The sequence below is a fragment of the Sordaria macrospora genome, chromosome 4 (assembly GCF_033870435.1).
Source record: "Sordaria macrospora chromosome 4, complete sequence".
In the NCBI taxonomy this organism is placed as follows: domain Eukaryota; kingdom Fungi; phylum Ascomycota; class Sordariomycetes; order Sordariales; family Sordariaceae; genus Sordaria; species Sordaria macrospora.
In genome coordinates this window covers 1,436,216-1,453,469 of record NC_089374.1, presented here as the reverse complement: position 1 = coordinate 1,453,469, position 17,254 = coordinate 1,436,216, and the positions used below count along the sequence as shown (strand labels likewise).

The 17,254-nt window shown below is 52.9% G+C and overlaps 5 protein-coding genes across 5 annotated transcripts; 2 read left to right on the top strand and 3 right to left on the bottom strand.

The window, feature by feature from the left end:
- Positions 1-427: 427 nt before the first annotated feature.
- On the top strand, positions 428-950 carry SMAC4_12090 (uncharacterized protein; the record flags this gene model as incomplete). Its single annotated transcript, XM_003343626.1, has 2 exons — positions 428-698; positions 754-950. 2 exons carry the CDS (start codon positions 428-430, stop codon positions 948-950), a joined length of 468 nt encoding a protein of 155 aa, XP_003343674.1.
- Positions 951-2,957: 2,007 nt separating this feature from the next.
- On the bottom strand, positions 2,958-5,138 carry SMAC4_08844 (uncharacterized protein; the record flags this gene model as incomplete). Its single annotated transcript, XM_003343625.1, has 1 exon — positions 2,958-5,138. One exon carries the CDS (start codon positions 5,136-5,138, stop codon positions 2,958-2,960), a length of 2,181 nt encoding a protein of 726 aa, XP_003343673.1.
- Positions 5,139-5,362: 224 nt separating this feature from the next.
- SMAC4_08843 (uncharacterized protein) lies at positions 5,363-8,948 on the bottom strand. Its single transcript, XM_003343624.2, has 4 exons — positions 8,766-8,948; positions 6,593-8,573; positions 6,427-6,526; positions 5,363-6,372 (listed from the first exon to the last, which is right to left on the bottom strand). The coding sequence occupies exons 1-4, from the start codon at positions 8,777-8,779 to the stop codon at positions 5,963-5,965; spliced, it is 2,505 nt and encodes an 834-aa protein (XP_003343672.1). The 5' UTR covers positions 8,780-8,948; the 3' UTR covers positions 5,363-5,962.
- Positions 8,949-12,134: 3,186 nt separating this feature from the next.
- SMAC4_08842 (uncharacterized protein) lies at positions 12,135-14,831 on the bottom strand. The gene is made up of 2 exons (XM_003343623.2): positions 12,954-14,831; positions 12,135-12,898 (listed from the first exon to the last, which is right to left on the bottom strand). Exons 1-2 carry the CDS (start codon positions 14,751-14,753, stop codon positions 12,497-12,499), a joined length of 2,202 nt encoding a protein of 733 aa, XP_003343671.1. The 5' UTR covers positions 14,754-14,831; the 3' UTR covers positions 12,135-12,496.
- A 548-nt stretch (positions 14,832-15,379) lies between these two features.
- On the top strand, positions 15,380-17,243 carry SMAC4_08841 (uncharacterized protein). Its single transcript, XM_003343622.2, has 4 exons — positions 15,380-16,262; positions 16,334-16,509; positions 16,585-16,846; positions 16,917-17,243. Exons 1-4 carry the CDS (start codon positions 15,542-15,544, stop codon positions 17,039-17,041), a joined length of 1,284 nt encoding a protein of 427 aa, XP_003343670.1. The 5' UTR covers positions 15,380-15,541; the 3' UTR covers positions 17,042-17,243.
- Positions 17,244-17,254: the final 11 nt, after the last annotated feature.

The following is a 17,254-nucleotide window of genomic DNA, read 5'->3' as shown; positions in this document are numbered from 1 at the left end:
GGGGATCTTGATGTTGACGCGGAGCAGGACGGGGGTTGAGGCTTGTTATTAGGTCTGAGAAAAAGGATGTAGGAGGGTTTAATGGTGATGGTGATGGTGATAATGATAGATGCGTGTGTTTGGTGGCTCGAGAGTTGACCATAATCCTTCGGATCAACCACCTCCTTTGGCTGCAACTCGCGAGCCGACAGGATCAAACTTACAATCACCCCGACTACCGCTTTTGTTCTAGATCCTAGTGGGGCCGGGTATAAGAGAAAATTTATCCTGGGCCTTTCGAACTTCTTCCTCTTCTCCTCCTCGTACCTCACTCATCCGTCATTGGCGTGCATACCCCTCCCGCCATTCTGTAACCTTCTTCTAGCACTCGCCTTTCTAGCATCTTTTTAATTGCCTAAGCACCTTCGCACAGGTTTGTCAAGTAGTCATGGAGTCAACTCTGAGGGGAGAGAAGCTCATTGAGGCAATTGCCTCGGCAGACGAGTCGACTCTTCGTGCCGTTCTGCGCGGCGTTTGCGCTGACCGTGATGCTCAACAACTCGTGGGGAAACACTTGTATGAAATAACCAAGCTCAACGCCGCAAAGACCGAAGGTTCTGGCTTGAAACGGAAAGCGGCGTCCACCGTTCACATCTGCATTCAGTGTGGCCAGGCGTTCGAGGAAGACGACAATGAAAAGGAATGCCGTTACCATTCAGGTATGATGATGGCCTCTGACTCCCGCTCTTGGGCAAATAGCTAATCGGCAAACAGAGGACATGGAACTCGACGAAAATTCGTCCACGTGGTATGACTGGGACGAGCAAACCTGGGGTGAGATGGATACGGAGGAGAACCGTTGTAATCCTGACACTCTTCGGGGTTTCATTTATACTTGCTGCAATAAACGAGCCGATGAGGCGGAGGGGTGCAAATTGGGTTACCACCGGGCTGTTGATGGCAAGAGATGAAGGTTCGATGTTGATGACTCTGCGGATGAGGACGGGGGAGACCAGGACCACGAAGATGAGGAGGAAGAGGATGATGAGGGCGACGAGTAAACTGGAGGCAAGGGAGCGAAGACGAACGAAGTGAATTGGCGCCCTGTCCAACCCATTCGTCGAGTGGTGTTGAGTACGTATGAATGAGAGTGGGACGGGAGTCTATGTGGTACCTCTAGAGCGGGAAGACTGAAGGGCCCGTGTTATTCCAGTTGGCGTTTTGGTCGTTCCTTCCTAAACCATTATTTGCACTTCCTTCTCACAGCATCATCTCGAGTGATTTCTAATTTTCGTCGCCCGCACCTGGCTTGAATATACGTCTGCGAAAGAGGGGCTACTGAGCGCAAAGTGATATTTGCCCCAGATTCCCTCCGTCCTCCTCGTTTCTTCCTCCGTACTTGTACATCATCTCAGAGCATTGCTGTCTGCCTTCATTGTTCGCATCCTTGACTGATGTCTAATCAATGCATAGAAAGTAGCGTGGTCGATCTCGGTCAGTCTGACGTTTGGAAATTCTGGGATACCAAGTACAAGGGTCCATATGACACACAGGAGAACTGAAAGAACCCCTATTATTATAGAGGGTTCGTGTATCCATGCTGCAACAAACACGACAGTTTCGGCAAGAATACAGTATGAACCCTGAAAGTGCAACTAATCCGGGCCGGCGAAAATTTTTGCACTTCATGGGTATTTGCACTTGAGGGATCCGGTGCACAGACTACACTGCCCCCTCTAGCCATTGGAAGACGCCCGGCTGCACCAAAAAGCGGGTCACAAGAGCCCCGTTAACCGCATATAACTGTTCTCTCTCACTAAAATGAGATCCCTGCAGATGCAAATCCGGCTTAGAGTCTTTGCACTGCAGTTTGCAGTTTTTGTATGGCGAAACAATTCCGGCCGCTCAAATCTTTTGCACTTTGGGGGTGTTTGCACTTTGAGGGGGTTGCACTTGCAGGGGTTGATACTGTACTGGGTGTGGAAGGGGTTACCATCGGGCTGCTGATGGCAAGAGAGGAAAGTCTGATATTGAGGACCCCGAGGCTGAGTTATGTCCCGAGAAATGGCATCCTGACCAGCTTGGAGAAGACAAGAACGATGCTAAGAGCGAGTGTGAGGTTAAGGACGAGCAGAAGGTTAAGAACGAGTATGAGGTTAAGGGCGAGCATGAGGTTAAGGGTGAGCATGGGGTGAAAGAATGAGGATGAGGTGAAGGATGAGTATGAGGAGGACGAGGCTAGGCAGAATGAAGGGTCGTGGGACGCCGATGAGGTTTTGCGCAGTGATGGTCTTGAGACCCAGGGGCTTCATCAAACCAGAGTGCTACTACGTGATCTTCGACCTGAGCAGTAGCTCCCGCCAGGCCTACTTGCCCGTCATCATTGAGCTCCTCCGTCTGCTTCTGACGCCCAAGCATCCTGATTGGAGACCTTACATGCATCTTCTTTATCGTCGCCAAGATCTAGCTCGAGAGAATTTGCCCAACCAGTCCGGCCCGGAACACGAGGAGGTTGACGATGATGAAGACGACTTCCCGACCAAAGCTGCCGAGGCTGTCGGGGACCTCGTGGCACGTTTCGATGCTCTGGCTTCGGTTCTGCCCAAGCACCTTTCCCCGCTCTTCAGCGCTCCGATGCGCGAACTCGCGCTCGTCCTTGCCGACCGGACTGCGCGCGAGAGATATTGCATGTACAGCCCCGGGGCCAAAGGCCAGTATACCAACCTCGTCAAACACATCGCCCTTTCCGGGCCGCCATCTTCCGACTCGGTCTCACCACATACGCAGTTCCTCCGCGACTGGATTGGCTAGTGTTGCGTCGAGTACCATTCCAGTCCGAGGCCGTTTCCCCATGATGTCGAAGCGTGTGAACAAATTTTGGTGATCAAAAATTGAATGATCTCCAGTGTCAATATACACAATGAAAATGAAAAACAATGCCACTGAACGCTAGGCTATGCTTGCTCGTAAATCACATGCTACTCATCATCCTCGACGTATCTCTTCCTCGTCCGCCTCCTCTTAGAATAGCGGCGAATGTGGTCGTCTTCTTCATCTTCATCCCTTGACCCGGGTCTCTCGGCATCCACTTGATTCTCAATACTCTGGACCATTGCTTTCTCTCCTCCACTCTTCACCACTTCCACAGTCGGGACTTGAAGCATCGGTTCCTCAAACAGAACCGTACTCCTATCCCCAACATCCATCACCTGTTCCTCAGTAATCCACCCCCTTTCCACCGCAAAGACCACTACATCCTCCGCCGCGCCGAACCCAATACTACCCTCTTGTCTCACGGCATCCACCTTTTCCGGGTCCAAATACTTCCACATCTCCTCTGTCTCCTCCCTCCACGCTTTCAGCTCGCGCTTGTCCCCCTTAAAGTGCTGGCAGAGGTAACCGTAAATGTACGACAGCCACAGCACATTAGTGTACGGGTAATACCCTGCCCAAGAGACCGGTTTGCCTTTGGGCGTGTTGCTAAGCAGGTGGGCGCGCATAAGACGGTAGATCTCGCATTGGGGGGCGTGTGTCGAAGTGAACATTGACGGATCTTTTTCCAGGTCGTAGAAGACGACTGCTTCTTCCTCATCTTTGCCGGCTTCTCCGTTGTTGGTTGTATCAGTCCTTCGTCCGATAGGCGATGCCGGACATGATTCTTGATCAAGCTCAGGCCCGATGGTCTCGGGATCAGTAGCCCTCGAAAGACCGTAATCGAGAATGGTGACCTCCAAGCCTGACCAACCGAACTTGACTCCTCCCCCTCCTCCTTTTCCGGTCGCCTCACCATTGCTCGAGGATGTTTCCTTCTGCCGCGCCGGCCTCACCCTCCTGACACACAAATTCCCTTCATGCAAATCCCTATGCTCGAACCTCACCATGCCCTCCGCCCTCGCCATCGCCACCGCCGTACTCAGAAAGACATCCCATAACATCTCCTGCCCCATCGTCTTCGATTCAGCCATGATGAAATCTTCCAACGCCGTCCCCGCATCGCCCAGCTCCACGACCAAAAACCTCGTGTTATCTAGATACCGACTCGGACTCGGATAGAACTGCGCCCTCCCGGGATCTCTCCTCTTTTGTTTGCGCTGAAACACCTGATGCGTCTCCAGCAGCTCCTTGGTCCCTTTGCCCTCGACAATGAACCTCTCCTTGTAAATCACGAACCCGGGTATATCAGCCAGCCATTCGGATATCTTCAGCTCGCCTTGCAGGTCCGATTCGGCGTGAGGTTCCTCGTCCACCAAGCCCGACTTGACCTGGGCTTTGGTCTGTGGTTTGATGGGCGATTGTAAGCGGATTACTTTGATGATGGATGTCCCGCGGGAGTTGGTGATGCGGTAGACTTCGGCGTAGGAGGCTTCGGCGATTTTGGTGATGGAGTTGGAAGGGGAAGGGGGGCCGCAGATGTCGGACCAGGATAAGGTGTGGAAGGAGGAGGTGTCGTAGAAGGAGTATTCTTGTGGTTGTTGTTGTTCGTCTTGTTCCTTGTATTGCTGTTGGGGGGACTGAGGGTGCTTAGTTTCTTGTTGGATGAGTTGTTGGACTCGTGGGGATTTGAGGGGGAATTGTTGTGGGCAGCGGCCAAATGGAGACTTTTTGCTGGTTGGGGTCCTTTGAACTGATGCGGGACTCCGTGGTACTGATGGGGGTGCGAGTTTCCTGAAAGGAGAAAGTCGCGGTGGGGCTTGTGATGAGAGTGATGTCCTGGATGTTGGTGGTTGTTTTTGTTGATGATGTTGCGGCGGTGGTAATGAAGTGTTGTAACTCGTATAACTTCCTATGGAAGGTCGTGGGGTTGATGCGTAGGGTGCATCTTGATGATCGTCTTCTTCATCAAGTAATATGGAGTCGAAGTGTTCGGTAACATCATGAACATCGTCCTCCTCGTCAGACATGGATTCCAGGTCTGGTACTGGTTCCGGCCCCGCTTCCCGGGGTGGTCCAACTTTCTGCTCATGGCAGGCCAGATTCGGCTCCGTGGTCTCCGGCTTTGAAATCTGCAATGGTTCCGGCTCCAAAATCTGTCGTATGGGCTGTCGGCGTGGCTGTTTCACCGGAGTCTTGGGTAGTTCCGCGAAAAGCAGTTCTGCCCTGCTCTTTGTGGTTGGCTTTCCGTACTTGCGGACTTTCGTTTTGCTTGCAACTCTCGACATCTTTGCATCTAACTGTTCGAGATTGTTGCAATTGACGGAAAAAGAAAAGAACAGGACAAGTTCATGCGATTGTGTCGACAATGGGTTTTCGCAAAACGAGGCCGTCAAGGTTCTTTGACTCGTGAATGGCCATCAGCACTCCTCCTGATTCGTTGATGATCGTTTGTTTTTGTTGCTGGGACAACCCCGCGCTTTGAGGTTCTCGCCAAACAGTGCACGCACGGGCCACCTATCCGACCTGCATAAATAGAGAGAACGGGGAAGGTACTATAGTTCACAGTACGAGAAAATGGTCTCTGGTAGAGTATGTATTGTAAACGAGGATATGTAGACGAAGATGAGAAATATGGTAAACCACATGTTCTACCTCAATTTCAGTTCTTTCCCCCCTTAACCCTTCGCCTACTTTTCCAGCCCGCTCATGCAATTCCAAGACCTCGGTCAAACATCCACAAGGACGACACATGTCTGCTTGCCATGAAGGTATCGTACGCGCACATTAACACTTCGAAACCTCATCGGAGAGAAGATCCAAAACCCGTGAATCATGTTGTTTATCATCGCTTGCTTGCTTTCTTTCTTTCTTTCTTTCTTTCTTTGACAAAAGTTCCGGACCCAAACGACAGTGAACCCATCCGTCCGCCCAATCCTCTTCACCCTTACCACCCACCCTACCTAGGTATCCATCAGTATTAAAACGTCCCTTTCAGGTTTCTTTCATGCAAAGGTTGCTTGCTTCTAGCTAAAAAGATCCTCTAACCACCCACCCACAAACCACCATCACGCATCATCACTACCTCTTTGATCTCACATCAACAACCCCTTTATTTCGCCGACCTCTTAAAGGCGAGCAATTCCGCCAAGCTGCTCAAGGGGCATCCGTGCTTCAAGAAATCGTGTTCAAGAAGCTCCATCGCCGACGCACGGCTCTTGACATCCACGCAGAGACACACCGACAAGAAAGCTTTCAGCTCCTTACTGAGCTTCTCGGGTTTCTTCAGCCTGGGAGTGCCGTTGGTGGCGATGAGGTAGAGGGCCTTAAGCGGCTCCTCATTCAGGTAAGGAGGCTCCGACTCGATCAGCTCAATGGCCATGATACCGAGCGACCAGATGTCGACCTTGGGGCCGTATTCCTTCTGCTTGACGACCTCGGGAGCCATCCAGTATGGCGTGCCAACCATGGTGGCGCGCTTGGACTTGGCTTCGGTCAACTTGGCACAGAAACCGAAATCGGCTAAGCATAAACGTTAGTGGTGTCCAATGAATGAGGGGTGGTAGGATAACTTACTAATCTTCACGTTACCACGGGCATCCAAGAGGACGTTGTCACTCTTAATGTCACGATGGATAATGTTCCTTTCGTGGAGATGTTCAAGACCGCGGCATGTCTGTAGAAGTTCCAGTCAGTAAAATGATCGTCTCAGGCTGGACATCACAGCCACACCGCAACTTACCTCCAAACAAATGGTAGAAATCTGCTCCTCCGTGATGACGGGGTTGTTCTCAATGACATCAGTCAAGGCACCGCCCTCCATGTACTCCATGACGACCCAGAGCTCCTGGTCCTTATTCTTCAAGAAAGCTTCGACAAAGTTGACAATGTTGGGGTGACTGCTGTCCTTCATGACCATGATTTCGTTCACAATCAGCTCCTTGCGCGGCTGGTGCGCAAGATCCATCTGCTTGATAGCAACCTGGCCGCGTCTCCTGGCAGTGTTGGGATCCTGGCCGGGTCTCTCTCTGATCTTGGCGACGTACACGGAGCCAGAGGCACCCTGTCCAATCTTCTTCTGCTTGGAATACTTGGCTTCGGGGTCGTCGTGAGAGACAACCTCCCTAAGCTTCTGCATGACCTCCTTCTCCGACATGGTCGACATGCGAACATCCTTGGAGCGCTCGGAGGCAGCAGGCTTAGACGTAAGAGCAGCTTCGGCGGCCTTGACACCATCCTGAGGTTGCTTATTACCAACGTTAAGCGGCTTGACGGTCGTAGGAATCTTGGATGGCTGGTTGGCCGATGGGTGAGGTGGTCGTGGCGGGGCCTGGCCATTGTTCTGGTACCGTTGCGCCTGGGCTTGTTGCTCAGCCCGTCTTTGCGCTTGCGCCTGGGCAAGATCCCGCTGTGAGCTGGAACTGGACTGCTGTGCGATGGGCGGGCGGCTCGAACTGGAACTTGGTGGAGGAGGCGCAGGTCTTTGAGCTTTGAGACTCGGCGCTTGCTGCAAGCCCTTGGGCGCTGGTGGAGCGGCGCGTGTAGGATTGAAGCGATCCGCACCACCGTAACCACCACCGCCACCAATCTCCTGCTGAGCCATGGGAGTCTTCGTCTTGGGGAGGGATGCATTATAAGCCTCCTGGTCCCGGCGATCCCGCTCCTCCATCTCTCTCTGTTGGCGCTCCAATTCACGCCTCTGCTCCTCTCTCGCGCGCTCAGTGCTGTAGTTCGGGGACATCTGCTGGCGCTGCTCGGGGGATGGGCGCGAACTGGCGCCACCTTGCTGTGGCGGCGAGGATGGGTAGTTCGAGCTCGGGTTACGCTGTTGCAACGGCTGCGTAGGGCGCGGAGGTACGACGGAGTTTCCGCCGCTTGGGTATCCGAGCTGCTTGCTCTGCATGCTGTTCGATGGGGGAGCGGGAAAGTTGGGAGTGGGCGCTTGGCCGCCATTCTTGTTGAAGTCGGAATAGAAATCGAGAACTTCGAAGACGGCCTGCGGGTTCCTTTCGTAATCTTCTTGGGTAATGGCGGAAGAGTTGAGCAGCTTAGACCACTCAGGAGGCAAGCCAACGAATTCGCCGGTCTGGGGATCGAATCCAACGTGGACGGCATGCGAAAAGTTGGTAGGGTTACTGACACCGCCCATGCCGGGGCAGCGTGCGTAAATAAAGTCAATCCATTCGTAAAGGTCGTCGTCGGCCTTTACACGGATTTGAAGGGTCCTGATACCATTTTCCTCTTCACCAGGGCTCGTGGAGGCACCGCTGGACTGCCTCTTGATTTCGAAAATGGTTCCTGCGGCCTCCACACGGCCAACATTGATAACGTCCTTGAGGTAGAGAGTATAGGCAACTTTACTGCTTTCGGCCTTGTGGAAATCCAAAGACTCCTTTCGCAGTATCAGGTACTTGTTCTTCCAAGGGTTGATGAAGTTCTTGCTTTCCTTGACACTGGCCCAGCCCTGCTTGATGACAGCAAGGCCGCCGGTGCCGTCGTTATTTGAAATCTGCCGTTGGATGGGAAGGGCGATGGTCGAGCCGGTGTATGTGCTGGTTACCCCTGGGGCAGGCGACCGGAGGTTCAGGTTGGACATGTTCCCAGGGAGGTTGGACATGTTCCCGGGGGTGTTGGTGTTGGGGGTAAGGCCGAGACGGGGCTTGTCGGTGGGAGGTCGCGGCGCTGGGCCTGGGTTCATGAACGGCTCCCTCGAGTATATGTTGCTGCGGTTTAGGTTGATGTTAGCATTATCCTATCGGATTTCCAACAGGGGAAGGAATGAAGATGGGCCAAGGCAATGAAGCCAAGCTCCACCAGGGAAATTGTCCGAGTAGCGGGAGCGAGATGTCATGTGGGAGAGGAGAGATTTGCGACTGTGGGCGGAGTGGGAGAAGCATAGCAGAGGTCAGGCATACCCATTTTGCGCCATTGTGTCGGATTGCAATTACTCCTCGGATAGAGATAGGTCTGGTTGTTCTTGAGCCAGAAATAGACTGCGCGTAGTCACGACGATCCCCTAAGCTGCGGGACCTGAAGTTGACAGATGTGCTTCCTGTTGTCGCCGGGTCAATAGACGGTTCAAAAGGCGGGGTTGCGCGTGAATGGTGGCAGGGTCGCCAACGCACCAGAAAGGCCCCAGAGATGAAGCCGGCTCCGACCGAAAGACCAAGGCGCAATGTGCGAAAAGAATGGATCCGTATCGACAGTTGTCGTGTGGTCAGTTGGCACAGGTCGGTTGAATTAGAAAAAGACTAAGCGAGTCGATCGCGACAGGGGAGAGAAGAAGCGACCGAGGAAAAGGGTCGGTTCAGGCGCGTTCGAGAAGATCAACAGGCGACTAAAGGCGACATGTGTTTCTGGTGGTTCTGGTTCGAATACTTGTTTCTGTGGATGCCACGGAGCGATCGGTTCGCAGGCCGTTCGCTTGTCGAGAGAATGGGAAGGCAGGTTCAACCTCAAGGCACGCCTGGTAGCGGGCGGATAATCGTAGTGGTGCTTGGTTGCTGTAGTGAAAGACTCCAGGCGACCAAGACAAGCGGAACGATGCGATGGCGGTCAGGCCAAACGATTGCCTGTCTTGTTCGCGAATCTGCGTTATCCTTGACGCCGGTGATCAACGGAGACGATGTCAAAGGCAAGATGACAGTCGGAGTTGGAAGAAAGACAACGGAGCAGAGTCGAAAGGGGTTGGCAAGGACTCCAGGTCGGCGCTGTGTGAGGTTGCAGTAGTAAGGGGTATTGGTATTATTGCCTGTATGGGGCAAAAACATGTAAGGGTCCTGGGATCCTGGTCGAGCCTTTGGTGCGTCCGGGTTGTAGCATCCGTTCTTGGTTATTTCCAATTCAGTTTCCTTTTTGTATGAAGGATGTTTTCCACTTCACTTACAATTACCTCTACCGTATATAACCATCCACAACAATGGAATGGTCCATAACTCAGACGCCCAACACAACCTAACAACAATAACCAAAGATGCGGGTAAGCCGTCTAGATACCCTATTGTCTCCTCCTCCCTCTCCCAACTTCTCTCATCACAGCAAGTTGAATGGCTGAACCGAAACATTGTATAACCTGGGAATTCGTCCCCCACCTTCTTCTTCAATTTCGGGGTATTTAAGCTCAGAGGATTGGTAGACATTGGATTTCCCTTTTCTTCCCTAAACTAATTAATCCAGTAAACTTTCTCTCCATTAGTTTCAATTGTTAGGGTCCCTCAAACTGGCCCGTCAGTTACAACTGCGGTCCGGCACCCGTTCGAACGACCATTGAACGTTAAAGTCTTGGACGGTTAGCGTGAGAATAGTGGGGAACGGGGCAGATACAGTGCGCCAACGTATGGGAGTGGTGGCAGAGTAATGAAGACTGCAGCGGGAAAGGGGGCACAGGGTGCCGACCAGTCAGATTCCGTCGCGGACTCGATCAAAGCGGGTATGTCTTCATCTTACTGCCTTAGCTCGGGTGGATACCGAGATACTTATTTGCGCAACACATTTCGCGCCTATCACGCAGGTACCGTCTTAACTGTTTTATCGACTTTACACAACAGCGGAATGGTGAGAGCAGTGGAATTATCGGCCACTGAGGAAGCCTGAAGTTCATTATGATGGAAATTGAGATGCTCTGCGCCAGTCAGGGGAGCCCTGAAATTGTAAATAACAAAAGACTGGGGAGCCCATCCCAGATACATATGTATCGCTGCATTCATTCCTCGTCCCGTATGTCGTCCGCCGTCGTGAGGCTCTCAAGCGCAGGTGTATACCTCTACGCTCTCACGGAATGCAGACTCCCATAATTTTTGAACACCACCCTTTGTATGATATCAAAACATTGGGCGCTACCTTCTTTGTCATGAAAGTTATGCCGTCATCACCCTCCCTACACGCCGCTTTATTCATCACCAATCTTTCATCCGGTCCCGTTGAAACGGTGTTCGGCTCCGATATGGACAAGACCAAAACGACAGTGAAGTCATACAGACCAATCTTAAACACCCTGGAGACTCTCTGCCGCTAGTTCGATATTGTTATGCCGCTACGATCAACCGACGTAGTGGTTAGTCTTAGTCTCAGCTTCAAACGAAGCTCACGAGGGGCTCATTGTACGTCAATACTAATATATGTATTGCACACCGAGTCAGCAGAAACAACGAAAAAAGAACAAACTGTTTATTACTCAAGACATTCTTTGAAGAATTTCAGGGTCTTCCGTCGCGTTTTCCACTGCGGAACACGGATACGTACATACTGCGTACCCGACATCTCGAGGGATTTGGGACTTGGGACAAGCGAAGATCACCTAGGTATCCAAGACTGTACCAACCGAATCCAGGGGTTCTTCTAACTACGGGTATGTATGTATGACCCTGGATTTGAAGCAAGGGGTACCTACGCGAACTCAAGTCCGCGCCACGGTACGAGGGAGACGATCACCTGCCCAGATGGCTTCCCGTCCTCTTTTTTCTCTTCCTGTGTGCGTTTCGACGAAGGACGGAACTGAACCGCGTCTGGTTACCATTGTTTGTTTTTCTTTTCGTTCCTGGCTCCTTTCTAGAAAGTGAACATATCGTCTTCCTCACTGCATAGGACGAGAGACGTTCTGTACATAGGTATGTGGCTGTGGCTTCTCTCGCGTTACTACAGTTTGTGAGAAGGTTGAACCGTCGAGACCCGTGTACAATAGGTACTTCGTTGTCTCAGAATGGACAAGGGTTCAATTCCACTAAGACCGGACCTAAGGTCGACCCATCCGCCCCCCCCCCCCCCCTCACCCCTTTCAAGTCAACGGCGAACCGCCCAAAAGATGTTTTGGATATCTTCGAGGTCGTTCTTTCTGACTTCTGACGCAGGGCTTTGTCTTTGCCACTGCCGTGCATCAGAAGCGCGGCTAAAATCTGTGTTGCAGTGTACTACCTATGTACATCTACCATACACTACATACCGTATGTATGCCGTAACGTACAAACGAGCCCCGTGCGTTCTATGTGAATGTATCGTATTGATAGTTAGAGACGGTAGAGGTAGCATTCAACTGTACACTTTTCGGGCAGGTTCCGCTACAAATGATCAATCTCTCGAAGATTCTTGATTTTGTCGTCGTCGTGTCGTCGGGTTGTTGTAAAACGTAGCAGCAAAATAGGGGATGGACTGGGAGAAGAGGAACAGGAAACGAAATGAAAAGAGTTCTAAACTTGTTTCAAGTTTGGTCTCTCAACCGCCGCTCAAAATGAAAAAGCCACCAGGATATGTGGATATATCCCGAAACTGTCTTTCCCGTCACATGTCAGGATGGAATACTACGCTGCGAAAAGTCTCAACCTTTTTGATTGCGCACATGTATTGCCGGTTGGTGTTGGTCTGAGGTTTCTTGTCGCTCAAGCCAACGAACGGGCTTATGAGCCAACAGCGCAGGCGTCTGTCTTGTTGGCGAAAAAGATGTGACCATCAAGACCTGATGTGCTGTGATGGAACCTCACACACAATGCAGTGGGAATCAAGCATTACGTTTTGGCTTTCATTCATTCATTCTTCGCTCGCTCACAAACGTCTTGTCTACCGCAAAGCGAACCAAAAGTTCTCCAAACATGGCATGCTAAACTAAATAGCAAAATCTGTTTACTCTTTTACTCCTTCTCTTTTTTGATACATCCTAGTTCTCAGCAGGGCGGATCTCAAGTTCCTGGCCCTCAAAGACAGGGAGCTCGGACTCGATATCCTGCCATGTCTTGGAGCCCTCAACGAGCGCCTTGATGGCATCAACAATCTTGGCCTCCTCAGCACGGACCTGCCGTGTGCTGTCGCGCTCACGGAGGGTGAAGGTGCCGTCCTGAAGAGTCTGGAAATCGATGGTAAGGCCGAAGGGGGTGCCGAGCTCATCGTTTCTGGCATAACGACGGCCAATGGAGGCAGAAGAGTCATCCACACGGCTGGAGATACCGACGGAGCGGAGCTTCTGGGAAAGCCTGCGGACGTGAGGAGCGAACTCGTCCTTGCTGGAGAGGGGAACGATAAGGACCTTGACGGGAGCGACGGCAGGGGGGAAGGAGATGACCTAGAAGCGCCTGGTTAGCGGATACCACCATGTAAACCTTAAGAATGTAACTTACACCACGGGCCTCGTCACCCTCGCGAACCCAGTAGTTGTGCTCGAGGAGAGAGTAGAGAATACGGCCGATACCGAACGAGGGCTCGATAACGTTGGGGGTGTACTCGCGGATGTTGATAGTGTGCTTCTTCCACTCAATGGCAAGCAGGTCCTTGCTAACATCAACCTTGCCCTCACCAACACCGGGAACGTCAATGACGATCTTGCCGTTGGTCTTGAGCTCCTCAGCGAGCTTAGCAAGCTCCTCCTGAGAAAGAGCGAGGATAGCAGCCTCAACAGTCTTGGCATCCTTCCTGAAGGCAGGGCCGAACTTCTTGCTGTTGATCTCGGCGTCCCACTTCTCAACGATCTCGGGGGTCTCGAGAGTCTGACGAACAATGAGGGGCGCACCAGTCTTCTTGGCGTGCACAGTCAAATCATAGGCACTACGGTCAGCGCAGCCAACGCACTCAACCCAGCCGGACGAGGTAAGAAGCTCAGCATCCCAGCAGTCGCAAGCATAATGAGCCATCTCGTTGCCCATGTGCTGACGGAAGCGGATCTTGGACTGGTCGATACCGATCTTCTTGAGGAAGAGGTGGATGCGAGCAAGGAAGTAGCCGAGGGTCTCGTTGTCAACAATCTTCTTCTCAACAGCCTCGCTAATGGTCATCTTGGTGACAGTGGTCTGGCCAGAGAGCTGGACGTTGCGGTCAAGAAGGGCGAGCTCGATGTCGGCAACCTCGTGGAACCTTTCGTGCTTCTTGTTGCTGGCGGGATCAACAAAGTGCTCGATCTCGGCCATCAGGAACTCGCGGACACGGAGAAGACCACCGCGGGGGGCGATCTCGTTACGGTAGGACTTGCCAATGGAGGCAGAAGCGAAGGGCATGTTGCCGGCGTTGTACTCGAGGAGCTTGGCGAAGTTGAGGAACTGGCCCTGGGCAGTCTCGGGGCGCAGGTAGCCAGCAAGGTTGCCGCTGGGGCCAATGGCAGTCTGGAACATGAGGTTGAAGGCCACGGGAGGCTCAGGCTGGAGACCGGTGGCAGGGTTCTTCAAGTCGTACTTCTTGATGAGCTCGCCGAGCTGCTCGCCGTTGTAGTTGTCGATCTGGGCGAGGATCTCCTCGTACTCCTTGACGACGGCGTCCTCGAGCTTAACGGCCTCGGTACCCTTGGCCTTCTTCTTCTTGCGCTTGGCGTCCACGTCCTTCTCCTCCACCTTCTGGCCGCGAGCCTCCTTGTCGCCCTTGAGGCGGGCCTCGAGAACGTCCTCGACGAAGTGGTCGGCGCGCAGAATGTCGCCGTTCTTGGGGTCCTTGCACATCCAGTCGGCGAACTTGTCGACGTGACCGGAGGTCTTGAGAACATCGTGGGGGGTCAGGGCGGTGCAGTCAACCTCGAGCATGTCCTCCTCGAGGACGAAGTGCTTGCGCCAGATGTCGATGATGTTGGCCTGGAGGGCACAGCCGGGCGGGCCATAGTCGTAGAGGCCAGCAACACCGCCGTAGATGTCGAACGAGGGCGCAAAGAACATGCGGCGACGGAGCATGGACTCCAGCGCAGCCTTGTCGAGGGGCTGGCCCTTGAGGGTGGTGGCCGTCGAGGTCATCTCGGTGTCTGATCTTTTGATGGGGATGTAGAAGCGGTGGTGCGGGGCCGAGAGGGAGAAAGATCGGAGCGAAGTCGAAGAGATTCGCGAGATGGTCGCCGGGGTCCGAGTAGTTCGACTGGTGACAGCTCGGGTGGATAACGTCGTGGATTTGAAGGCTTGACCAGCAACAGGAGCACGGAGGGAGCCGAGACGGGCAAGAGGTCGCATGAATTGGTCTTGTAACAGTGCTCGAAATGTAACCAACTAGGTGAGTCACGGTCGCCCACTATTGGTTTCGTCGAGGCCTTTTCAAACACGTTTTAACAATCGCGGGATGATTTTTTTTTCTTGGGGCGCCATGGAGGGGCCGGCACCAACCCAGACAGGAAGTGGAAGCCAAGGGACAGCGGTCCAGATTCCCGCCGTCAGTGGGCGTAGTACGCGACAGAAGGCTCGACTCGCTGGAATCCACCGTCCATATCAGGAAGTGGAACTGCACATGCTGCTGTAACTCCCTTACACTACAGAAAGGGCATTCCAAGTTTCTTATGACTCCTTTCACCGGCTATTGACCATACTTTCAGTGTAGGCACTCAATTGACTTTGAAGACTTCGTGATACTGCCGTTCGTCATCCCAAAAGAGTCACTTCCGTCCCAACTTGCCTGACCGACAGCGGGGGATGGGATGGAGTCATCTCCCTTTGCAGGTGACAGTGAGGAAGTACTGAGGGGTAGGTAGGTACTAGGTAGCGGTACGTACCTGTCCCCGGCTGGGGGCCGTGCGTTAGCCATTGGGGTACCCTTGTGGCTACACGCCTTGGCGTCCTTGGCGGCTCTGGGCCCAGAAAAAAGTTTAGAGAAAGTTTATCGGGGCCCATTCAATTCACTTGTTATCAACAACCAAACTGCCCAGCATTTCGTTGAGGTCTGAACTGCGATCTGGAGGATTGACCCTACAACCCAATCACTACGAAAACCACCGATCCCATCACCGCATCACCACCTCATCGCCGATATGCCTGCCGGTAACAAGGGCAAACACCGCTCCGGCGGCTCGCTGTCGCTCAAGACCTCCAACAAGATCGTCAGAAAGCAATTATACGTCAAGCAAAAGAAGGAGCAGGGAAAGGAACGCCATGAGGAGCGTCACCGTCGGAGGAAGGAGGAGGCCAAGGATCCCAAGCTCAGAGAAGAACGTCTCGCAACCAACCAACCCTTGACCATTGAGAGGAAACGTGTGTGGGACGATGTCGACGATGACAGCTTGGGCGTCGCTGTGGATGTTGCCGAGCTCAAGAGGAGGCGCTTGGAGAAGGAGGAGGCCGAGGCCGCCAGGGTAGCCGATGGCCTTCCGGCAGAGGAAGAGGAGAAGGACGATGATGCCGATTCCATGTTGGACTCCGACGAGGAGCTCGAAGACGACGATGAAGATGCCGAGGAGCGCATGGAGAGGCTCAGACAGGAGCGCGCGCAGAGGAAACCCAGCATCGCTCCCTCGACGACGTCGACAAATTTAGACATGACTCCCGACTCGCTCACACGACAATTCCCCAATCTCTTCAACGAAGAACCTCCAGTCGACCCCAAGGTTCTTGTCACCACCCATCTGAACGGCACAATTCACAAGGAGGCGGAGGATATTGCTGCCATCTTCCCCAATAGCACGTACATCAGACGCAGTGCGCATGCTTATGGACACAAGTACAGTGTTCGCGAGATTGCAAAGTTCGCCAAGAGTGAGTGGCGCACCTAAGCTGGAGCTCTGTTGACTAGGACAAGACTTGCTAACTGACCTGAACTGTTGTAGACCGCGGATACACGATTCTTATGATTGTCGGCGAAGATCTCAAGAAGCCAAGCTCGCTCACCATTATCCATCTCAACGGCGAAGATGTTGCCCCCGGTCCTTCATTGACGTACACCATCCGCAATTACCTACCTGGAAAGGCCCTTCTCGGTCATGGCAACCCTACAAACCACTATGTAAGCCGTCCATCTCGATCCATAAGCTGGTCAAGCAGAGGAGATGGAGATTAATCATTGTGAAAAAAACGACAGCCCGAGCTCCTTCTCAACGGTTTCAAGACCCCTCTCGGTATCCTCGCCGCCAAGTCGATGCACACCATGTTTCCTCCCAAGCCCGAGCTTCAAGGCCGCCAGGTCGTCACGCTGCACAACCAGCGTGATTATATCTTCTTCCGCCGCCACCGTTACGTCTTCCGTGAGGCGCGCGCGACGGAGAAGAACGTGGTTACTGCGGAGGGCAAGGAAATGGAGGGTATGCAGGGTATCCGCGCTGGTTTGCAGGAGATTGGACCCAGTAAGTCATCCTACTGTGGAAAACTAACATCTCTATGGATCGAACAACAATCGCTGACTCGTTACTAAAGGATTCACTCTCAAGCTCCGCAGAGTGGACAAGGGTATCGGCCGCGCTGGCAGCGAAGGAGAGGATGCTCTGAAGTGGGAGTGGAAGGCCAAGATGGAGAAGGTCCGCACGCGCTTCAACCTCTAAGGGAGGTATTCGTGATACCCTTGTTTCAGTATACCGATGTCTGTGTTGGTACTGGAGAGTATTTTGTCTTATACGAGTGTGTATGTGTGGCGTTATCGGTTTCACAAAAGGGCTTGGGAGGAAGGCATAATCATACAATATCAGGTCGCCATGAGGGTTCTTGGTGTCGAATATCGCTCTGTGCATGCATCGCCAGTTTCTTCATCATTCTGT